At 40.0% G+C, this 25,421-nt stretch overlaps 1 protein-coding gene across 1 annotated transcript in view; it reads left to right on the top strand.

Annotated features, from left to right (window-relative positions):
- ROR1 (receptor tyrosine kinase like orphan receptor 1) overlaps window positions 1–25,421 on the top strand; it is a 329,138-nt gene that overhangs the window by 287,082 nt on the left and 16,635 nt on the right. Inside the window, exons 8-11 of the mRNA XM_042948610.1 lie at window positions 2,655–2,782; window positions 4,708–5,025; window positions 7,070–7,315; window positions 22,075–22,286. Of these exons, the coding sequence (XP_042804544.1) occupies window positions 2,655–2,782; window positions 4,708–5,025; window positions 7,070–7,315; window positions 22,075–22,286 (904 nt within the window). The remainder of the gene's footprint in view (window positions 1–2,654; window positions 2,783–4,707; window positions 5,026–7,069; window positions 7,316–22,074; window positions 22,287–25,421) is intronic.

The following is a 25,421-nucleotide window of genomic DNA, read 5'->3' on the forward strand; positions in this document are numbered from 1 at the left end:
ATGATTTAATAGGTCTGAGGTGGGGCTTAGGCGTTGGTATTTTTGAAAGCTTTCTGAGGAGATTCTTCCCAGCAGCCAGGGCTGAGAACTACTCCCTAGCAGATGACATTACATACTGGGTTTTTGTTTGTTTGTTTTGTTTTGCTCTTCATATCTGTTTCTAAGAGACCAGTCAGAATATCAGGAATTCTGGGTGCAGTCAAAAATTCACTACACCTGCAGCTCTAAGCCCTTGATAAGAAATATGCAGCCAAGGAATTGCATTCCATTTTATTATTAAAAAAAAAAAGTATTCAAAGAGTCTTTTTAGAGTCTTGAACTGGAAAGGTGGTAAGAAGTTTAGCCTAAGCCTCACACATAAAATATGGGAACTCCCAGTAGGTTGGGGATTTATATCTGGGGGTAATTCCAGGGTTTTGTCCTCCCAAGAGATATAAATTGAGGCCTTGAGAGTTTAACGTGGGGGAGGAAGACGTGTTCTCATAATGACACTTTAAAAGTCCAGGGCTCTGCTAATGCCTAAGGATAGAAAAGCATCATCATCATAGCAGGGGGTGGTGTGGAAGTGCATTCTGGTCTCAGTGCTTTGGTTTCCAAGATCCAAGGCTAGGTCATCGAGAAACTTCTTTCTCCCCATAGGTTTATGGTATTAGTTACCCAATAAAAGCGGGGTTAATTTTACAACCCAAGTAAAATTTAAGCCAAAAAGGCTTCAACATTACTCTAGGATTTATGAAAGTAAACATGTGGAGTGCTTGCAGGATTTTGCAACATTAAAATTTCAATGTCTTCAAGTCAAGTATATGATGTATCCATTTGTATGTGTACTTGAAGGTTAAGTTTTTAAGAGCTTTGCAATACAAACTGTTTTGGGAACTAAAATGAAGATACTTTCTCCATCTCCACTTTCAAAATGACTGTTAGAGTGAACAGGGAGTAGAGAGCCACTGGAAACTGGGCTTTTAATGACCAGCTTTATCAGATTTTTTTCACCTGGTTTCCTGTTAGAGCAGGCTTTCTAGACTCCCACACTGAACCCCCAAGCGGCGAAGTCTAGCGCCACAAGGCTGACTACAGTCGATTTTACAACGTAGGAGCTTAGTAAATAATTGTCCTTTAAATAACTGTCTTCCTTGGTAATCATAAATACTTCAATAATAAGCATGTGTGACCTCTGAATAGCACTTTTTAAAAGCCTTTACATTTGATAGGATCCTCATGACTTTCACTCCTAGGGTTGAGAGGTCAATTATTATCTTCTTATAGATAAGAAAACCCTAGCTCAGAGGACTCAGAGAGATTCTAAGGACATGCAATGTTAAGCCCTGGGAGACAATTTCACTCTCCTGACTTTGGTCTATAGTACTTTAACTTAGACGAAACCAAAGAGGAAAAATATTTTCATTCAGTGTATTGGTTCCAGCCAGGTTAACAGAAGAGGAGCATCCAGGGTGGAAGTCAGCCCAGAAGCCTAGCAGGTGGCCTTTTGTTTGGCCGTGGTCTGCTTTTGAGAAGCAGCTGGCTATTCTGTACTCTGTTGTCTTGTGTTTATCGCAGGCCCTTGTAGGATATTATGGCCTCTCTCCTTTCAGGCTGAATTTGCCATCTTGGGTCCTACTTTCTAGCCTTAGCTCTCTAGCCATTTGCCACACTGTCACTAACCACATTATCTGGGACTGTCACTAGCCACATTACCCTTTGTCTCCAGAATAAGATCTACTCCCCCTACCTTTTTATTATCATAATTTTGAGGTAACAACGTTTTTTAAGATTGGGGCCTGGTTGGCTCAGTCGGGTAAGCGGCCGACTCTTGGTTTAGGCTCAGGTCATGATCTCACAGTTTGTGGGTTCGAGCCCCACACTGGGCTCTGCGTGGTGGGTGCAGAGCCTGCTTGGGATTCTCTCGCTCCCCCTCTCTGCCCTTCCCCCACTGTCTCTCTCTTTTGCTCAAGATAAATAAATAAACTTGAAAAAATGTTTTAAAACTTTAAGATTGTTTTAAAAGTCTTCAGGGAATCATGAAAGCAAGATTTCCATTGCCATTTTCTTTAGATTTCCTGGGATTTAGTGACTCTTGAAATTGTGCGATCCACAGTTTGCCTGGACCTCTCTCTGCAGGGTAGAGATAATGGGTCTTAAGCAGTGAGGAGCCACATAACTGCACTGCCCTCTGGTTTCTTTCCAGCTGCACCCAGCTTCTCACCCCACGGAGCCTCCTAATTGACACATCAGTTGGAGTGGGTCTTGTGGATAATGCACCCACGCCTTTGTAGCAAATGACGCAGAAATAATCTGTGCTTAAAAAACAAAAAACTGTAGAACATGTGCCCAGATTTCCAACTCATTTCCTCTTTACTTTTATAACTACATCATCTTCCAGCCCACCACCAGCTGCGAAAATAAGTGCTTTCTCCCATATTTAAGGATGATTTTTGTGCTTAGAATGATTTTCTGGGGGTGAAGGAAACTTGACCAACGTGACCAGCAGATGTTTGAAGTGATGGATGGAACTGAGGCCGAGCCTGACTCCTCGGCCCAGTCTTTGGGATAATGTGCCCAGCTTCTCCCCCTAGCGACCGTTTAGCGCATTGCACAGTCAGAGCCGACTGAATGTGGATATATTGCACCAGCTAATGCTTGTGCTCTGGTTTTAGAGATGAGTATGAAGAAGATGGATTCTGTCAGCCATACAGAGGGATTGCATGTGCAAGATTTATTGGCAACCGCACTGTCTATATGGAGTCTTTGCACATGCAAGGGGAAATAGAAAATCAGATCACAGGTAAGTAACGCCAATGACATTGTATTGATACCTTGTGTAACTCTTTTTCTCACTGCAAGTTTTCTTGAGCTCTTCTTTTAACAAAAGATAAAGGGTTAGGGGTTGGAGGTTAGAAGCACAGGCGTTAGGAGCAGGACCACAAAGAAGCCTGAGATACGATCTCTGTGCTCTGGAATGTGCATTACAATACTTTATTGAAGGTTATTGCTCTTCAAGGGAAAAGATGCTCTGAAAAGTCTTTCATTTATTCAGACACTCCATAAATATTATTAGTGTTTCTGGTATATCAGGTACTGGGCTGGGCGCTGGGGACACGATAGTGTGGTGAATAAGCCAGGTTACATCTCTGCCCTCAAAGAGCTTACTATTTGGAAACAACATTGTGTAGACTAAAAGTCCCGTAAGTGCTAAGACAATTTAGAGTCCAGAATTCTGGATGCCATTACTGTGACTGTGGGGAAATCTCGTATTCTCCATGAAAGTCTCTTCATCTGTGAAGTGAGTGATAAGACAAGATGATCATATGTCTCTTCCTGCTCTAGCCTTCTATATTTTACCCCTCATTTTTCTGAATTGAAAGTATATTTTGAATCTAATAGTGAAGCACTTCCTAGAATGCAGGAGTGAAGTAATATAGGCCACCTTGTACAATTTTGCACCCCTGGTTCTGGTGGTTATAGTGGCCTTGAACTACTGCATTAGTGTAGTGATGCCTCAGTGCCATGTACCCTTTCAAGCCATTAAAATTGCCCTTATGAGAATCTGATAAGCTGTCAGTGTTAGCAAATAAAAATACAGAACACCCAGTTATATTTTAATTTCAGATAAACAATGGATAATTTTTTAGTATGCGTGTGTTCCAAATATTTATCTGAAATTGAAATGTAACTAAGTGCCTTGTAGTTTATTTATCTGGCAACCTTAGGATTTATGAGGCAAGAACAAACCTGAGGCAGGCACACAGAACAGCAAAAAGTCTAGAAACTATGTCCTATGAGGAATTTGAAGGCACTAAGAGGGGCCCAGGGGAGCTATTCAACCAGGAGAAGCAACCATAGAAAGCTGTAGTTGCCTTGCTAAAGACCTCAGGCTCTCAGGAGGAAGGACTCTGTGAAATTCCAGAAAGCAGAAGCAGGACTGATGGGAGGGGCTGTTGAAGGCACATTTTAACTTAACATAAGAACATTTTGACATACTCTTCACTAAGTATTCACAAAAATAAATGGGAGTTCCAACGTAAATGTTTCATCACCCATCTATAATGAGGTAGAAGCTCTTGTCAATGGAAGTTTGCAAAGGGACGCTAGTACTCTTTTTATACATGGATGCCAAACTGGATAAGAGGTTAGGCTGAGTGACCACTAATACACACACTGCAACCACTGAGTTGTGCTTTTTTGAGAACCTCCAAGAGAAATGCCTCATTTTCAGAAGATGGAATAGAAAGTATTCAAGCCACAAGAAATTAGACAAGTTCCCCAAAGTCATCCAATTCAGAGGCAAGACACAGATCTAAATCCTGTGATCAGCCTCAGCCGCCGCATAAAGCAAGTTCTGCCCTGCAGCTGTCAAATGTTTTAGAAGCTGCACAAAACTAATAAAACGTACCGGATGAAACACAAAGTTCTTTGCTTTGTAGTAAAAATGAAAAATATATTGTGCTTTAACCTAATTAATTCTTTTTATTAGGAAATGGTACATATGTAACTTAATCCTGTTTTTTTAACTTTGTAGTCAAAATGATTTTTTTTCAAGCCAGTGAAAGTAAGCTGCCTGGACATCTGAACTGAATCTCTTCTTGGCCTTGTCTATTTGAGCACAGCGGATTCCTTCCAGTGTGTGTTTATATCTGATATCTGTTGACTAGATAACCGAAGGAGATAAACCCTGGCCCCTGGGAGTTAATAACTGTGTTTGTTTTCCAGCTGCCTTCACCATGATTGGCACCTCCAGCCACTTATCTGATAAGTGCTCTCAGTTTGCCATTCCTTCCCTGTGCCACTATGCCTTCCCGTACTGCGACGAAACCTCATCCATCCCTAAGCCCCGGGACTTGTGTCGTGATGAATGTGAAATCCTGGAGAACGTCCTGTGTCAAACAGAGTACATTTTTGCAAGATCAAATCCCATGATCCTGATGAGGCTGAAACTACCAAACTGTGAAGATCTCCCCCAGCCGGAGAGCCCCGAAGCCGCAAACTGCATCCGGATTGGAATTCCCATGGCGGATCCCATAAATAAAAGTAGGTGACTCTTGACCTTCTGTGCTGCCTGGGGGCCAGCAACCCCATGGCACAGTGAAAACTGGACCTTGGTCTGTAGTAATGATTCATATTGGTAGTCAGATTACCTTCCGATGGGCTAAATACTGTGTGGGGGCTGAGCATTCAGTGGTAGATTACATGCAGTAACTATCTTTAAGAAGCTTCATGAAGAGGGGCGCCTGGGTGGCTCAGTCGGTTAGGCGGCCGACTTTGGCTCAGGTCATGATCTCGCAGTCTGTGAGTTCGAGCCCTGCGTCGGGCTCTGTGCTGACAGCTCAGAGCCTGGAGCCTGTTTCAGATTCTGTGTCTCCCTCTCTCTGACCCTCCCCCGTTCATGCTCTCTCTCTGTGTCAAAAATAAATAAACGTTAAAAAAAAAAATTAAAAAAATAAAAAAAAAAGAAGCTTCATGAAGAGAATGCATTTTTATTTTTATTTTTTAATATTTATTTTTGAGAGAGAGAGAGAGAGAGCATGCAAGCAGGGGCGGAACAGAGAGAGACAGACAGGAGATCTGAGGCAGGTTCTGTGCTGACAGCAGCGAGCCCCATGTGGGGGTCGAACTCACGAACCAGGAGATCACAACCTGAGCCAAAGTCAGAAACTCAACCCACTGAGCCACCCAGGCACCCCGATAATAAATGTTTAAATATAGTTGTTGGTTCCTCAATGACTTAAATAGAATTACCGTATGACCCCGCAATGCCACTCGTGGGTAGACACTCAGAGAATTTCAAATAGGTGTTCAAACAAAAACTTGTGTGTTAAGTGTTCATAGCGGCTCTATACACAATGGCTAAAAGGTAGAAACAACCCAAATGTCCAGCAGTGGATGAGTGGCTAAACAAATTGTGGTGTATCTATAGAATGAAATATTATTCATCCATAAAGAGGAATAAAATCCTGTTACATGCTACAGCATGGCTGAAACTTAAGAAAAGTATTACGTAAGTGAAAAAGGCCAGACGCCATTGTGTGATTCCTTTTATATGAAATATCCAGGAAAGACAAATCCATAGAGATAGAAAGCAGATTAGTGGTTGCCAGGGACCAGGGGAAGGGGGTGTGGGGAGTGACTGCTAAATGAGTATAGGGTTTCCTTTGAGATGATATACAAGTGTTCTGGAATGAGATAGTGGTGAAGTTTGCACAACGTTTTGAATCTTCTAAAGACACTAACGATAAATTTCACGATATGTGTACTGTACCACAATTTTAAAAATATATACATGGGGCTTGCCTCTCTCCACTGTCTTCTCACCTCTGTTCCTCTGTAATTTTCCATTTACCTAGAGTTAAGTTTTGCTGGTAATTTTTTAGTTTCCTTTTGGTATTTAATATTATTCTATTAGTTAAATGAGTTAATGCATCTAAAGTGCTTAGAACTAGGCTTAGCACATAATAATAGTGATATGTTCATTACTATTATTATTACTATTATTTTATCATTACCCCTCCATATTTTAATTTCAATTTAATGGATTTTTACAGTGCTTTCAAGTAAGTGCCATGGTGGTCACCTGGGGAGAGGATTTGCTTTTCACGAATATCCAGTGCATCAGCACACAGTGGCCCCAACTCCTGTGAGAAACTCATAATTCACTGCTCCTAATGAACATTTGCTGGGAACTAGGTTCTTTATCACACGATTCATGTCTAAAGACATCAAGCAGAAATGGAAAGAGCAGTTCAGCTTGAACCTTTCCTGAGCCATTCACTAGGAAATTACTCCTGTGCCCCCAGTTCTGATTTTTTTTTTTTCTGTGTTCAGTATTAAAAATGCATGTGGAGGACTGGTTTTATTCCTGAAGCATAAGCTTTAAATCCTCCCAGGAATGTAACTGTGAGGCAGGACCTATGTCCCAGCCCAGCAAGCAGGGAGACTGCCCACATGGCCCCTGACCAGCAGGGAAGCCTTAGCCATGAGCTTAATTGCACGTCTTCCCTCCAGAAACTGCTGGCTGGAAGTTCCAGCATCTCCTGTTTCTTGCTCTCAGTTTGGGCCTTTCTCTTCTGTTTTTCAGACCACAAGTGCTATAACAGCACAGGTGTGGATTACCGGGGGACTGTCAGCGTGACCAAATCAGGGCGCCAGTGCCAGCCGTGGAATTCTCAGTACCCCCACACGCACACCTTCACCGCTCTCCGTTTCCCAGAACTGAACGGAGGCCATTCCTACTGCCGCAATCCGGGGAATCAGAAGGAGGCCCCCTGGTGCTTCACCTTGGATGAAAACTTTAAGTCTGACCTGTGTGACATCCCAGCATGTGGTAAATGCCTTTAATGTATTCAGTCACCTTTAAAAATCCCCTCTCCATCCCCCACCCCCCGCCCTTAGGAGAGTCTATGAGGGGCAAAGGAGATGGATAGTGTTTTTTTGGTCTCAAACTGGGTTTCTAAGACAGGTAAACCTTGCTGTTTCTGCATAAAACACCTTTTAGGGTACCAATGCACACTCTCGGGGAGGAAACTGCCTTATTCCTGCAACCATTGTGGTTCGTGGGGAAAATGGTGCAGGCGTGAAACCACTTGTCACAGTCATTTATGTAGTAAAAGATATTACCTGCAATGGTCCATGTCCAAGTGCACCCATTACTCAGTCATCCAGGGCAGAGTGTAGATAAACTGTGTCTTCTGTGTCATCCTTTTATGCTGCAGAAGTGTGGAAAGAAAATGAAATACCTGAATCAGTTTTTTGTTTTCTGTTTTTTGGAGTTGTTTTGTTTTGTTTTGTTTTTGTCTAGAAAAAATGTTTGGAGGGTAGGAGAAAGACCATGAAAGCAAGGGTGAAACCTGGAGTTTGGGACTGTTTTGGAACTGACTCATCTTCTTGGTCCTTCTTCTCATAGATGATGTCAACTGGGTTTCCCCAGCATAGAGGGAGAGTACGATGTCACTGCAGGAAAAGCCATAACAATAACAGGGACCTAATAATGATATCCACCTGGGAGGATGAATGAGTTGTTAACTGAAAAATTCTAGGAAATCGGGAAGATAGTAAATGCTTAATGAATATTATCCATTATAATTATTGTCTGGGCAGTATATAAAGAGGAATCTACTCTAATTAGTATGCAGTCTACATAAGGAATGTTTGCTCTGAGTTTAGCAAATATTATTTGAGAGCCCACTGTGGAGTAGGGGGTTTGAAAGAGAAATAAAATGTGATTCACATTACAATCACAATGCAGTGTGTATGATACAATAGAAGTTAGCACAAATGTTATGGAACAAAGAAGAAGAAGCTAAAACATACTAAAGAGGTCCATAGGAAGAAGTAATAAAAATGTTAAAAAGAAACCTTAGTGATGAAAATTTGGGAAACTTATTTTATAATTTCATTCTTATGTATTACCTGTTACCATAGTGTCTTCTCTTGCAAAATGGTTTTATGGGTGCTTAAACATGCCAAGTTTGAGAAGGAGGTGACCAGACCCCTTTTGTGGTCTGGACTTTAAAATGCCTTCATATGCAGCATAAAGAACAAATTATGATGTAAAACTCTTCCAGAGCCACCATTGGAAACTTCAAAGCAAATTATCCTGTATTTTTTAAATGGTTTGCCCTTAGTAACTCATGACTTTTCCCACATGCTATATTCAACATTAATAGGAGAGGAATAAAAATAAAATGTAGATTTATAATCATTTACTTAGTTTCCACCTCTTCTCTTAAACTAGTTAAGGTACAAAGATCTGTAAGAGAGTCAAGGATAAAAGCAACACTCACTGAGCACCTTCCATGTGCCAGGCATGGTACTTGGGGTTGTCATGGGCTTTATTTATACTCACCCTTACACTGTGACAAGTATTTTTTTTTAAAGTTTATCTATTTATTTTGAGAGAGACAGTGCAAGCAGGGGAGGGGCAGAGAGAGAGGGAGAGAGAGAAATTCTTGGCAGGCTCTGTGCTGCCAACTGCAGAGCCCGACACAGAGCTAAAACTCACAAACCATGAGATCATGACCTGAGTTGAAACCAAGAGTCAGTCGCTTAACTGAGCCACCCAGACATCCCTGTGACAGGTATTTTATTAACCCTATGTTGCTGGTAAATGGCAGGTCTGTCTGACTCTAAGCTCACCTTCTTGCTACTCTACCATGATAATTCAGAATACTGATATGTGTCCTCAGGGAAACCAAATGAATTGTTTTAAGGAAGAAACACATTGTTCACTCCACTCTGGGTAAATGCTCTTGTCCTTTAGATGACTTCTGACCCTTGATTTCCAACAAACACCCCACAGAAGAAGGGAGATAATTTGTTCATAAACTGGAAAATTTGTTGATTAGCTGATTCGAGCTCTATTACAATTAATTTAGTATAGTCAAGACTCTAAGTTCTATCTAAAAAGTACTGTTTTCATGTCAATGACCTTCCTGAAGCAATCAGACCAAATACACACTCTGAGGGGTAAAAGAAATACTTGAACAGTCTTTCAGACTGGACAGAGAGAGAAAGATCACCTACATCTACAGAACACTTACCAGGTGCCTGCACAGTGCCCCATGCTTTACATATTTGTATGCATTTAAAACTCATAACCACCCTGTGGGGTAGGTGTTATTAATGTAGTCCACTGAGGTTCAGAAGGACTAAAGGACTTGTCTAAATCACACAAATGGTGAGATTAGACCTTGGACTCATCTATCTACGTATAGCTCTGACCAAACTCAAAGCTCATGCTCTTTTCCCAAACACTCTGCTATCTCCCATTTAAAGATTTTTCAGAAATAAATAAAAGAATAACAATAGGCCTCACCTCTGAATTCCAGTATGTAGATTTTCATAATATGATAGGACATCGAAAAGTGTTCCCTTGCCAATAAGGAAATCCATCATGGTATTACTCTGTATTATTACAGTATTAATCAGTACAGTGATGTTAGAAACACTCAGGGTATTTCTCTCTGAATATCAATCAGCAGAGGACACAGTTAACATTCTGATGACTGGTTAGGTCTAGTCATGTGAGATAGATTTAGAATGTTAAGCCTAGAGAAGACGAGGCAGTTTTCACCACTTACAATAATAATTTTTATTAAAAAGAACGTTTTCATTTAATTTTGAAAGAAAACAGTTCCTTTTGAATTCTTCAAGCCAAGCCACAAAGACATCCATTAAAGACACTGGGAACACTTGACATGTGATCTGGAAGCAGCTGCTGAGAGGCCAGTGGCTCCCCCGTGTGGGAATTAAAAAAGAAAACAGGCTGGCATCAGCTGTTGTGCCCAGGCAAGACTTCTCAGAATTGCCCCTGGATAGACCACCTCTAGCAACCTAATCATAATAGCATCCCACTTTGATAACACTTGTTTAGGGCAGTTGATTTTTTTTTTCTCTTTTCATTCTTACACAATTATGAAAGATAAAGTAGGAATTTCCTGCCCTCTTTCACCATATGAGTAAATCAAGGCCCAGGGAAGTGGTAAGACTTACCCAAGACCACAAATCAACTAATAGAAACTAGGTCTGCTATGTCTAGGACACTTACTGCTCTTTGTTCTATACCACTGCTTCCCAATCGGCAGAAGTTTAGCCTTCTGGGGAACATTTGGCAATGTCTCAAGATATTTTGGTCATCACTCCTGGGTGGGGTTGTGAGATGCTACTGGTTTCTACTGGGTGGAGGCCAGAGAGGCTGCTAAACACCCTTCAATGCACAGAATGACCCACACAAAGAATTATCCAACCCAAAATGTCAACAGTGCCAGGATTGAGGAACCCTGAGACTGGATAGGAATTATACAATTTAGACTATATAATATAGTATATTGTATATATTATTAAAAAATTATGCAATTTAAACTATAAAATAATAATAACATTAGGGGCGCCTGGGTGGCTCAGTTGGTTAAGCATCCGACTTCAGCTCAGGTCATGATCTCACAGTCCGTGAGTTCAAGCCCCACATCGGGCTCTGTGCTGACAGCTCAGAGCCTGGAGCCTGCTTCAGATTCTGTGTCTCACTCTCTCTCTCTGCCTCTCCCCTGCTCATGGTCTGTCTCTCTCTGTTTCAAAAATAAATTTAAAAAAACATTAAGAAAATAATAATAATAACATTAAACAGGAGTGCCTGGGTGGCTCAGTTGGTTACGAGTCCGACTTCATCTCAGGTCATGATCTCACGGTTCGTGAGTTCAAGCCCCACATCAAACTCACTGCTTTCAGCACAGATCCCTCTTCAGATCCTCTGTCCCCTCTCTCTCTGACACTTCCCTGCTAGTATTCTCTCTCAAAATAAATAAATAAACTTAAAAAAAACAATAACATTAAACAGCAGTTGCCATTTATTGTTTATAATGAGCCAAAGACCGTGCTAAGAGTTTTTTAATGCATTATCTCATGTATCATAGTTCTGTAATCCAGTGAGTTGCATTTTATTCTACTCTAGAAGAGAAAACAGAGACATAGAGAGGTGAAATAACTTCCGAGGCCACATGGTTAATAAGAAATGAACTCAGGACTCAAACCTATAGCTGGTCTTGTGTACTCCATGATTTATGTATGGGTGTATCTGTATATACAGAGAGAGAGAGAGAGAGAGAGAGACTGAGGATAACTTTTCATCTTACAATGAGTTGAAATCGTGTGGGGCAGATTTGAAATGAGTCCTTTCCCTTCTCCCTCTGAAAATGGGATGGAATCTCATGGGAACGTTCCTGCATTCTTTAGTTAAGTAAAAGTTGAGGAGATTTCAAAATCTCCATGTGGTTTCTCATTTTCCTACTGATAACTTTTGTTTTCGTTTCAACCAAGTAAGGCTAAAAGGAGTTGAGGCCTAATTAAATGCAGAATGTGAGCATTTGTTGTACTTTCTAGAATAAAGGCATTTGAGAACGGTCTGCCACAGACCGTTTTATCTGCAAACTTTCGCTTTAAGACAGAACATAAAATTAAACACAACCAAATATGTTTGCTGTGAATTCTGGGAATTGGCTAGGACTCTGTGCATGTGCCCAAGCCAGTGCTTGGAGGAAGTGACAGGACAAAAGATAGTTTGGGCGAGACCTGACCTCCCATCCTCCCTGTCTTTTCCTCCCTATCCCAGGCATCTAACAACAACTCGAACAGTTAATTAGTCACTCACTGAAACCAGTTTGTGTTGGGCTTCTACTATGCTTCAGACTTTGTGAACAGGGTAGATCAAAGCATGCCCTCATGTAGCCTACAATCTAGTGAAAGAATCTGATGGAAAAAGTATGAATCACGTTAAACACTGTCTTATAGCTCTGACAATTTATGTACGCCGTTACATGCTTGGCATTTTAGTTATGACTGTGGTCTGTTGAACACTGTGCCAGGTTCCTTAACACCAGCATCTGGCCTGGGACTTAGCTGATGTTTAATAAAATGTGTTGAATTAATGAATCCTCATAATAACCACAGGATAAAGGTATCCTCTCCGTTTTACTGATGGAGAAGCTGAGGCAATGTTGTTTTTACTACAGCCAAGATTCAAACCAGGTCCACAGGATTCTAGGTCCAGTCTTCTGTTCACCATGGCACAGTTACCTTAAAGTACAAATTCTAGGTTATTCAGAGGAATAAACGATGCTTTATCATTTTCCTCCTTTTGATCACTATGAACTATCTAGGTCTTTGGGTTGCTGTCCATTGATTTTCTTATTTGCAGCTCCACACATGCAGGAGTAGGGCCCCAGCCAGGAAGTCATCTACTCTGAGAGACCCTAGGTGCTCCACTCAGCCTCAGCCCTGATGAGGACTAGCTCCCCCAGCAGCTCCACGCAGGGCTCGCAATGTTTGCCCATTTCCCGTTAAATCCACCTCTCCTCCCTTCCCGGCAGCCCCACGTCCCCAGTCCTCAGAGTTGGCCATTTTCCCTGAGATCCTGCCTGCAAACCTTCATTCACTACGCCTTTACCTCTAGTCACTGTGGCCACCTTCCAAGCCAAATACTGTGGGTTGGGTGGAAACTACGTCGAAAAAGAAACATTTGCCTATGTTCTTTCCAACTGGCACCTAGGCACACCTCCCAGGTTCACAGTTTCACTGTAGCCCTTATCATTGCTTTTCTATGCAGCCCTGGGGGCAGATCCATGGAAAAGGCCTGTTTCTCTGGGAGCAGCTTTTGCATGATCTGACCATTTGACTTTGGCTGTATTCTACCACAAGACTTAACGTTCTTTCTCTCTCCCCCAGCTAACTGAGATCTTCTGTTGGTTCCTCTCTCAAATTGTATGGCGAAGCTGAATCTTGATTGTAGTGGTGTTTTCCTCTTCAAACCTCAGTCCTTTATTCTACTGTAGATTAAGTCTAGAGGCCACATTTCTTCCGCCAGCCAGGCTAGCACGTCTGAGAGACCTCTACCAAACAACTAGAACTTCCAAGCAGCGGTATTGTTTTAGTCCTCAACCAGTTTTACCATAGAGTGCCCAATGATAAAAAAAAAAAAATTAGTGAGCCATTTGGCTCCACTTGCAGTTTTCATACCTGGCCTATTACTTTTGTATTTCCTTTTAAGTCCTTGGCTTGCAACAGTTTGCCAAAGGGCACATTGCCCAGTTCTGTGCCTGAATAGCCCTGACTTGTCCCATAACCTTACAAACACCCGCCCTGGGTTCTGCTTTGTCACAAACCATTTTCTACAATGTGGTGGTTTACAGTTCGGGGCAAGGCAGATGTTTTCCAGATTGCGAACACTGCAGTTTTTAACTCACTCTGTCAGCAGCCTTCTCCCATATTTCATAGAAGACCTGTTGTAAGGCAATTTGTCTTTCAGCCATTTCTTCAAACCAAAATTGAACATTACAGTGAATTGGATGGTGGGGAGGGGGAACGGAGGGAGGAATAGAGCACTGCTTTGTATGGTTTGAAGTTTTCCGGAAGAGTTATTTTTATGCTACAGAGATTTTCAAGATGTACTTTATTCTCCAGTCTCTATACATTTTCGGCAAAGTAAAGAACAATAGTTACCCAAAACTTATATCTAAGTCATGTTCCATAAACATTTTTAACCATAAATTAATTTTTCTCAAAGGTATTTTTATTGTTCTCAAAATATATTGAGTCATGTACCCAGTGTGTCAGCTGCTCCAGCAATAAGCTCTGGGAAGCTTTTAACTCTTTTGGCCCACCACCATGCCAATGGGAAGGGCTCCTGGTCACTTTAACCCTTTGGTGACAGAATTCTGATACAACACCACAGTGATCTCTGCTATTGGCTTTGTATCAGCCAAGATTCTGGCAGAAAGCAAAAGGGACAAGCAGACACACTATGGAGAAATTCATAAAGAGACTGTTTATGAAGGTGTTGGCAGAATTAGGAGAAATCAATAAGGTGAAGGACCCATGGCTAGCAGAAGTGGGAGGCATTATCCAAGGCTTGAGGAGTCAAACGAATGATTGGTTACCTTACCTTGTGGAACACAGCTGAGGCTGGAGAGAGGGCTGTTCAAAGGCTCTAGCCTTTAATAGAGGGAGGCAGTCAATCCTCTGCAACTCAGCGAGGGGAAAGCCTGGGAACAAACATGTGAACCATACTCTTCTTGCCCTGGGCAGTTCTTCTTGTCCTGCCAATGTCTCCCATTGGCTGAACCTGACTGGAAGCCAGAGGACAAGGGTGCCCACGGATATTGTCCATAGAAGTCAGCCTCAGCATAGAGCTGAGGAGAAAAGACCAATACTGGATCTGAGGACACTCAGGGAAAAATATTCATCACTAACTTTAAATCAGTTACTTCGCAAGAAAGCCAAAAGTACAGTAGGGGTCTAAATAAGGTATGTCAAATCAGATTATAAAATCAGAGAGCTTTGGGAGGAACCATAGAAACTATCCAGGCTCTATTTGACCATTGCCAGAGACCTTCAGAGACAGGGACATCTCACCACCCCAAAGAGGTTGTGGGATGGCTCCCACTGCTCAAAGTCTGCGTTTGTAAGTCTGAAATCAAAACTTCTATGTGAAATCCCCTCATTTTTAAAAACTGTTGACCACTAACTCAAATTAGAAAAAACAAAAACAAAACTAATAAGGAACAAATCTATGTACTAGATCCAGTTTGTAACCTCTGGTGTCATTTATCATCCAAATTCCAAAGTACCTATTACATCCTTCATTTAATTTTTAATTTGGTCTAAAGAGCATGTAGCTCTTCCAACCTTTCCTTACCCATCTTCCTCTTCCTCTGAATGTTTCTTGCTTTTTTAAAGCCCTTCTTAAAAACATGGCTCTTAGAATAGACCTTTTTGGTATTTTTAAATCAGTGAAGGTAGAAAAGGACCATGATATTTTTTATCATTACTCAGTATTGCCAATGAATGTTTTTTTGTTTGTTTGTTTGGTTTGGTTTTTGTTTTTGTTTTTGTTTTTTTGCTAAAAGTGCCATATATAAAAATTTTTGGAGCAATTTCATTGTGCTATTACTGGGTCCAACTGAGACTTCAAGTCTTCATTAAAATTTATTAGTCTTCCTTTTTCCACTTTTCTTTTCTTTTTTTTTTTTTTGGTTTTGTTACATAAAAAATTATTTAGTAGATTTGCTTAATCATGGGATTCTTTAAGCAAGAACTCTAACGTAACTGCAAGCTATAATATTTATTTGTAAAATTTCAATTGTTTTTGGGTCATTATTTTAGCCTGTACATTTTATTTCTATACATCTTATTTCTATAATCAGGTATCTTTCCTAGATTTTGGTCATTTTCAAGTTTCATAAATGTATCATCATCAAGCAGTTAATGATAATGTCAAACAGGCAGGTTGGCACAAGCTTAGCTCTCTACAATTTGAGGTTGATTTAATGATTAACCCTTATAGGGTACAGGCACATGGTAAATTTCAAATTTATCTGATGACATTATAATCTAGCCCTCCATCTTAGGTCCATAAGGATATCTTGGGTCTCTTGATCAAATGACTTGCTAAAGTTTAAAGGTGCTTGGTCTCTCACTCTAAAATAATCCTCTCAGAAATGAAAGAGATTTAATTTTATAAAAATGATTGAATTTTGGCACTTAAAGAGTAGCCCAATTAAAAAGTGGGCAAAGGATTTAAACAGACATTTCTCCAAAGAAGATATACAAATGGCCAACAATATATGAGAAGATGCTCAGTATCATGTGTCATTAAAGAAATGCAAATCAAAACCACAATGAGACATCACCTCACACCCATTATTAGGACCCATTATTTTATAAGAAGAAGAAAAGGAAGAGGAAGAGGAGGAGGAGAAGAAGAAAATAGCACATGTTAGCAAAGATGTGGAGAAATTAGAGCCATTGTTCACTATTGGTGGGAAAGCAAAATGGCGCAGCCATTATAGAAAACAGTATGGATGTTTCTCAAAAAACTAAAAATAGAATTACCATATGATCCAGCAATCCTACTTCTGGATATACATCCAAAGGAACGGAACATAGGATCTCAAAGAAATATTTGTACACCCATGTTCATCACAGCATTATTCACAATAGCTTCCACAAAAGAGGTGGAAGCAAGCCCATCGATGGATGAATCCATAAAGAAAATGTGGTATTTAAATACAGTGGAATATTTTTCAGCCTAAAAAAGGAAGGAAGTTTGACACATGTAAAAACATGGATGAACCTTGAGGACATTTTACTGAGTGAAATAAGCCAGTCATAAAAAGACAAACACTTTATGATTCCACTTATATGAGGTATCTAAAATAATCAAATTCATAGAAACAGAAAGTAGACTTGTTGCTGTCAGGGGCTAGAGGGAGGGATAAGTGCAGTTATTGTTCAATGAGTATAGAGTTTCAGTTTTGCAAGATGAAAAAGTCTTGGAGATCTGTTGTACAACAATGTGCATACACTTAGCACTACTGAACTTACACATGATTAAGATGATAGATGTTATTAATTTTTTGCCATAATTAAGCTTTTTTCAATTAAAGAGAAAAGATTAGCCCAACTCTTTCCTTTTATGGAGAAAACTGAGATCATAAGAATTTATAGACACTCCTGGTGAACTCATGTGGATTCTAGTTACTAAGATTTTTCTCAAGTGCTCACCAATGAGTTACTGTCCCTATCTTATTGTGGTTAAAACATTTGCTGAAGAGAAAAAAAAAAATGTTAACCACTATATATGGCCAATCATAGTCTTTTTAAGAATTAATTTGAAAATATATAAGACAATAGGTGATCTACTTAGTATTTTCATCATTAAATCAAGAGACCACCTAATGGTGGACCCAGCCTGCCAACTAAGGGCCTAGTTTCCCCTTTGCTCCTATGACTTCCAGGCATGTGCTTAAATATCACTGGTGTGGGCTCCTATCTGCTACAGACCCACTTAGTTTGTAGTTTTCAACTAATAAATGGTAGCAATTCCTGTTTTTTTCTATGATTTTTATTTCTTTTCAGACAAGATTATAATTTAACTTGTTTATTTTATTTTACTTTATTTGGAATCCTAAGGTTCTGTAAGACTTCTTCCCACCTTTGCCGTATTTAAGATCTAACAGATTTTTTTGTTTTAACTCAAAGTAATATCCCAGGTGATGTTTCACTTTATAAAAGTACCTCTTGAATAAGAAGTCATGTTTATCTTGTTTTAAGCCTCAGGATAAGAAAGGAGTATTTTCTCCATTATATTTAATTACTAACCAAAGTATTGAATATCTTTGTAAAAATAAAAATAGGAATGTCAGATGTGAACTCTGATACCAAATTGTTGATTTTTAAAAGGAAATTAATCATGTGATCCAGACTAAATAGTTGGTTTCAAAAATCTCAAGTATTTAACTTGATGTAACTAATATGTGCATTTAACTTTTAAACAGTTATTTCAAAGTATTAAAAATCTTCACCATTCTAATTTTCAGCCAGTTTCCTTTGTAATGCACTGAAGGTGTCCATTACCCTGTAAAGTGAATAGTAAGAATAGTGTCCATTGTTCTAATGTGATCTGTTTAATAGTGTGATTCCCCACCAGATATTAGTCCTCATTAAAGGGAACCTTGGAATCTTAAGGAGAATAATGAAAAACAATTCCATATGGTATTTTAATTTTTATTAGTAATAGAATTTTGAAAGCATTAAAGCATCGAAGGGAGACAGCCTTGCATTCCAACCCAGACCCTACCACTTTCTAGCTTTGTCACATTATTTGTTCTTTCTTAGCCTTCTTTTACCTACATGTAAAATCGAGAACATCAAGTACCTGATTAAAGTAATGAATACAGGGGCGCCTGGGTGGCGCAGTCGGTTAAGCATCCGACTTCAGCCAGGTCGCGATCTCGCGGTCCGTGAGTTCGAGCCCCGCGTTGGGCTCTGGGCTGATGGCTCAGAGCCTGGAGCCTGCTTCTGATTCCGTGCCTCCCTCTCTCTCTGACCCTCCCCCGTTCATGCTCTGTCTCTCTCTGTCCCAAAAATAAATAAAAAACGTTGAAAAAAAATTTAAAAAAATAAATAAATAAATAAATAAAGTAATGAATACAAATGATAGGCTGTTCAAAGAAGGTGAGCAAATGTTCATTTTCTAATTTTCCATGAGTAGGGTTAGTTGTTCTGTGGAAAGCTTTTATATAAAATTTTTGGAACCAGACTGACTCCCTTCTGGCCTAATGCAGAGAGAGGTGTGTGTGGGACAGTGAGTGTGCTGTATCACAGGTTTACAACAGGTCTAAATTTGTTTTCTGTCACTTCCAACATGGCCACATATTGTTCTGCTTGATTGTTTCACTTGGCAAAAAGACACTGTGGGCTCGTTTGCATATCCTCAGTGTAATCAGAAGGAGCCAAGTTTGACTGTGTTTAAAGATCCGGCTTCTTGAAGTTTGTTCTCCTGCAGACCCACAGGGGGATTTGTCCCAGACCTCCCGTTTACAATCAAAGGCGTTCTGTGAATAATCTGATACAGAGTGAGTACAGAATAGAACTCCTTTGTTTGCTAGACAGGTGAGATCCCTACTTTCTCTTGTTGCTAAAAATCTGGGCCAGAAAAATGACTAGCATTACTAAATTAACCTCATTCCTTTTGTAATCATTACCCTTATAATGATTTCACTGAAAATCCAAGAATAACAAGAGGGATCCCCTCCACACACACACACACACACACACACACACACACACTGGGGTACTGAGAAATTTGAAAGTGTTTTTATAATGTTAATAGTCATAGCATCCAACAACTGTGTGGCAGTTTTCAGTTTTCTGCAGTTTTGTCATGAACATCATCTCTCACATGAAGCAAATAAGATTGGTAGAGCAAATTATCATTCCCCTTGAATAAATGAGGAGGTGAAGGTCAGAAAGTTTGTTTCCTGCTTAAGGTTATTTTGAATTTCCAGCCCAAAGTTTTTATCTCTGAATCCTTTTCTACTCTAAGGGTAAGGGATAAACATTGAGTGATTTAGTTTTAACAGGTACTAGAGTAATACTTTCTGTGTTACCTCATTTACTGTTCACAACAATTCTGTGAAATAGGTATTACTGGTCTCATTTTATAGATGAGTTCACGCAGAGAGGCTAAGTGCCTAATGAAAGTTACATAGATGACGACAAAGTCGGTCTTCAGAGGTTTCTGAATCTAAGACATACACTTCATTTATTCTGCCACACTGTCTCTAAAGTGTCTATAGATAGACAGATCTTAGATAATCTATTCTAGATCTATTATATTCCTGTTATAGAAGATCCATCTGCTATGCCCTGTGGTAAACACTTTTCCATGTGATTTCTTTTTTTATGTTTATTTATTTTTGAGAGAGAGACAGAGAGAGAGAGAGAGCAAGCAGGGGAGGGGAAGAGAGAGGGCGGCAGAGGATCTGAAGCAGGCTCTGCACCGACAGCAGAGAGCCCAAAGCAGGGCTCGAATTCACAAACCGTGAGATCATGACCTGAGCAGAAGTCAGATGCTCAACCCACTGATCCACCCAGATGCCCCTCCATGTGATTTCTTTCTCTCTGTCCATCCACTCGCAGACATGCAGACACAATTGTTATGAAAGCGACTGAGACTGAGTTCCAAAGACAAGAATGACTACAATGGTCTCCAGAGATGCCTGGCTTATACGTTTACCTGCCACCGTATATAAAGTGGGGAGTGCAAAGGCAGCACATCTAGCAAAGCTTCTGTGTCATTCCCCACCTTTCAGACCTCCCTCCTCCTTCCTACCTCTGTGAAACAAGAGAAATCCTACCATAAGAAAATGGATGCCAGACAATAGCCATTGTCAAATTACTGGCAGTGTAGTGGACTTTCTAAAGTAGGAGGTATTACAGCAAGACCAACAGGGGAGGAGTCCTGGCTTTTGAGTTACTAGCCGCATGTCCTGGGGCAAGTCACTTAACCACTCTGTCCCTCCACTTCCTCACCTATAAAAATAGCCATAAGGATGGCATCTGCCTCATGGGATTGGTTGTGAGGATAAAATTAATGAGTTAATGAAAAGTACTTACAACGGTACCTGGCCCATAGCTAACATGATTTTGTGCTAGAGGACACTCAGTAAATATTAAAGCTGTTATGTTTATTATTCTTGATAAGCATATTTTACTCCTCCCCAAATCCCTCTGAGGGTTAACCCACAGCACAGTGCCAACACCCAGGTTTTGGTGCCCCTCCCTAACTTCATGTATTGAGTCTGTTTATGTAGGGAGAAGGCAATGTGATTTAGTTACTGCTATATCTCACTGAATAATAGGTTCCCAAGGCAGGTGCATGCAAGCAAGAATGATGTATAGTCTATTCTCTTTTATATGTACTAGGGAAGGCCCCTCTGTTTAAAGAGACTTTCTGGGTTTCTCGACCACTCTAGTCATACTTCCCTTGCAGCATTTCTAACAACATATTGTAATTACCTTTTCTCTGTTTTCCTTACCCAACCATGAGCTCCTTAAAGGCAAAGGACATATCGTATTTAATTTTATATCCCCAGTACCTAGAATAGTCCTTGGCAGTAGTAGCTTTTGTTTATTGACTTACTGAACAAGTGGGAAGATGAGTGAATGGATACATGGTTAATTCTATGTTAAGTAAATAATCATCTCTGAATTTTGTGTCAATCTGAATTTTCATACCTTGAATTTTTCTTAAAGCAAGATAGCCAATGAGGTTATTGGTGATCAGGGCATACATTATGTAACCCCTCTAATTACTGCCCATAATTCTTGTGTTTGTTTGGTCAGTCAAATAATTTATTAATATATGCCCAAAGAATTTAAAGGTCAGACTCAAGTCCATTTTTAAGAAGTATGCTTCATGTCTTTCTATACATATTATATACTTTTCCTAGCAATGGAAGAGTAGATATATAAGATTTCAAAAATATACTTCACAGTGTTAGTACTCATAATTATTGCATTCATATGAAATCATTTAAGAGGAATTCTTGGATTTCAAAAAAGCATCAGGTTATGCAGTGATGCTGTGCTTGAGGAAATTGTAGACACTTTCCAAAATAGATACTTCACTTTTGCAGATGAGAAGTGAGGTCCAGACAGGACGATGATTTGCTCAAGGCCACACAGCTCATCAGAGACTGAGTCAGGTTCCCATGTTCTCAGGCCAGTGGCTTTGTGGACACTGGGACCAGGATTCTTAAGTGATGTTGATTCTGGAAGGTGCAGGAGTGGCCCTGTAAATCCAAACCAGCCAGGACAAGGGCAGATTTCTGGAACATCACATTGTGGTGGTTGATTCTGGGCTAACAGCCAATTGTAGAAGAGCCCTGTGACCCACATCAGTGCCCTTAGGTGTATCCAGTCCTTTCACATGACGTTTAACTTTTAACGTGTTAGAGAAATGCAGGTCTGCTGCTAAAGAGAGGCAAGATCAGAGGGAGACCCACACACATGCAAAGGCCTCATAATGTCCCTCTGCAATTTTTAAACACTTGAACTTTAAACTTTTAAACTTCAATAAATTATGTTGAAGGTTTGATAGAAACAAATTGTAATAAGCAATGGTTCCTTTTTTCTCCAGTGAATTTGTGTGTATAGAAGAATAGGAGGTCGTTTTAAACTACGCAATGTAATATTATACATGTTATTTGAACCAGAATGACTTTTGCTCTTTTCTATTTCTGTACCCAGATTCGAAGGGCTCCAAGGAGAAGAATAAAATGGAGATCTTGTACATACTGGTGCCAAGTGTTGCTATTCCTCTGGCCATTGCTTTTCTCTTCTTTTTTATCTGCGTCTGCCGCAATAACCAAAAGTCATCGTCACCGCCAGTCCAGAGGCAACCGAAACATGTCAGAGGTCAAAATGTGGAGATGTCAATGCTGAACGCATATAAACCCAAGGTAAAATCAGCAGTACAGAGCTGCATATATTCTATAGGCTTCAGGTTAAAGCAAAACTTATCACCCTCCCCAGCTTAGAAATCAAATGATCTACGATCAGAGTTGACAAGCTATAGAGTTCATTTTCAGCATAACTATCTATCTCTAACTGTATCCAAGGCAGCCAGAGCGTTCTTTGGTCAGTGTGTGCACGTCAGTGTTGGGCCAGCCATGTGGCTGCCTTACCATCAAGTCTGGGCTAGAAAGAATCCTTAGGACATCATCTCTCCTAAGGATTCAGAATGTGAGCTATTTTTCAAAATTTCCAAGAAGGAAATACCATACTCTTCCAATGAAACTGAAAGAGATGAACAGAGAAAAAAAAAACCAAACAAACATGGTTTACTAACTTCACTATCAAAAAATCTTTTTATTGCACAGTAGTGTACGTAGACTATACACTTAAAACCGGTTAAGTTTTATGTGATGTGTCTTTTGCCACAACAACAAAACCTAAATCCTAACCCAGGAGTTAAGTTCAGTTAAATGCCTGACCTAAATCTGTTCCTCTTTGGTTTAAGTATATTTAAAGAGAAGTGTTGTCCTTCCTATAATCTTTGAATACTGTTTTATGATAGCCTACCTTAGCCTTCTCGTCTCTGTGATAAATCAATCCACTTCCTTTGTTTTTCCTCCTCATCTTTCAGCATGTGGGCTGCTCTAGGTCCTGGCAAGGAAGCCAGGGTCACCAGCCCTTACCTTAAATGGAGCGCACACACCACATCTTAAAGCTGAAACACAACAGAGGCTTTCTCTCCACAAAGCCAGAACCTCAATCCCAGCCCTCTCACCAAAAAGATTTCATTTAAATAACTTAGAAAACTTCCAAAAAGCCCGTCTTTTCTTCTTATCCCAACTCCATAGGACATTCATTCACTCATTCTACAAATATTTGTCTTCTCTGTGGGTTAGTGGCCATATTATTCATTTGGCTTTCATAAAGAGAAGATGCATCACTTTAATAAAATTTTAGGGGAAAAAATGTCTTCATGCTCAAATTAACTAATTCTTTTAACTTGTAAGTAGATGTAGCTGCATATTGGGACTGACACATAGCCCTCATCTGATTGTAGTCTGCTGTGCAGTGGATTTTTTTAATTTAAAAAGTCTTAAAATGTTTTTTTTCTATTGTAGTCCTATTTGTAGTCCTATAGAAACCTTGTTTCCTAAAGTTTTTGGATTTCTTAAATTTTAAAAATTCATTTTTAAGTATTCTGTCCCAAGCAAAACCATAGTTCTCTTAAGTGGGAATTTTTACCATTAAAAAAAAAAAAATGAAGAAAACATGAAGACCACAGGGTTTATTTACTAAGTGGCTTGGGGGACAGGTAAAGGTGGAGGTTCAACTGTTTGTGACGTCCTAGCTGCCAGCTAGTCAGCTTACATACATTACAGCATGTGATATAATGTCATATTTAATCCTTACATGGTACTAGAAGAAAATAGAGGGGTAAGATTGATTGCATATTCGTGAAGTAATGCCTAGTTGACATTTTATATTTCCCGTACTTCAAAGTTCCAGTGCAGTAGTCTTTATTCTGTGAGAGTCTTAGCCCATCATTTCTTTTTTTTTTCTTTTTTCTTTTTTAGTGTTTATTTATTTTTGAGAGAGCGCAAGTTGGGGAGGGAAAGAAAGAGAAGGGGACAGAGGATCTGAAGCAGGCTCTGTGCTGGCAGCAGAGAACCCGATGTGGGGCTTGAACTCTAGAACTGCAAGATCATGACCTGAGCTGAAGTCAGACACTCAACCGACTGAGCCACCCAGGCACCCCTCCCTGTCATTTCTGTTATTAAATGTTGAGAAACCTTAGAAATGCCAGAACTCTGGATGAGAGAGAGACCCGGATGGGGTTGGTCACTGTGCAAAAGCCACCATCCTGGAGGGGCAGGCTCCTCATTGCTATGGCAGGAACCATGGGAAGAGTCATTTCCATTTGGGAAAATTGTCAGTTTTGTAGGCCAGCCTCAATCTGCAACTCAGTTCCATTTTTAGCGAGGTTTGTTTTGCAAAGCATGACATCCAATAGGCATGATGGTTTGGATTTATGCAGTCTTTCACATAAAGGTGTCAGAGAGCTTTCTGGCGTAAGTGGAGAAAGCTAATGTGGGTCGGCTGATACAAATTGATACAAATCAAGAACTATACCAGGAACTTTCATAGTCATCATCTTATTTAATCCTCACAATGATTCTGTAAGATAGGAGTTATTATTCATACTGTACAACCAGAGTAAGTGAGACTCATACAGATTAAGTAACTTGTCCAAAATCAAAGAGCTAGAAATTGGAAGAGATGAAATGTGAACATAGGATTTTTCATGACTAAATAAAGTCCTTGCTCTTGCCTGACCCCATAATAACTTTTTCACGGAACAAATCGTGCTGGGAAGGGAGAGTGGGAGGGGGTCAGGCAAACAACTAAATATGATTCCATTTGGTCAGTTTGGGCTGAACACTAACCACAGGCATCACCCTGGCTTGTGACAAATCCTTAAGAGGCTTGTGTAACAGCCTCACGTCTGAATGATATAGCTCCAGTCCTGCCAAAGGCATGTGGAATTTGGCCAGAGCAGTAATAGTCCTCTACCCTTTGTGGTTGTAGAGACAAATGTGAAATATACTGGGCCCGATTTTCCCAAAGACTTGGTGAAGTAAACATTGTTTTCATCATTTCTGAAGTGTCCCTTGCAAAATCTGCCAGTGCCAAGATTTCTCCAACCCAGGGCTTAAAATTCAGCCTTAAACGTCCCTCAAGTAATTCTGAACCACACTGGATGTAGGAATGGCTCAAGAATATTTGACTGGGTTGAGGAGGGGGAAAGGAGACAACAAAAACAAATGCTAGCTCTCTTTGTCTTACTCTCTTAAGAGATTTGGCTCCAATCAAATTTGAATTATTCTGTTGTTTGTTTTGGTTCTTACTGAGTGCCTTTCCTGGAAAAAGCACAAAGGACTTTGTAGACCTTAAAGAAAATTCCTAACTGTAAACAGTCAATCTCTAAAAGTGCTTTGAAAGGTCACTGACACATAAATAATACATGTACCTATAAAATCTAGAAGGAAAGAACACACATAATAAAAGAAAAGAAAAAAGAA

This window comes from Panthera leo, chromosome C1 (genome assembly GCF_018350215.1).
Source record: "Panthera leo isolate Ple1 chromosome C1, P.leo_Ple1_pat1.1, whole genome shotgun sequence".
NCBI lineage: Eukaryota > Metazoa > Chordata > Mammalia > Carnivora > Felidae > Panthera > Panthera leo.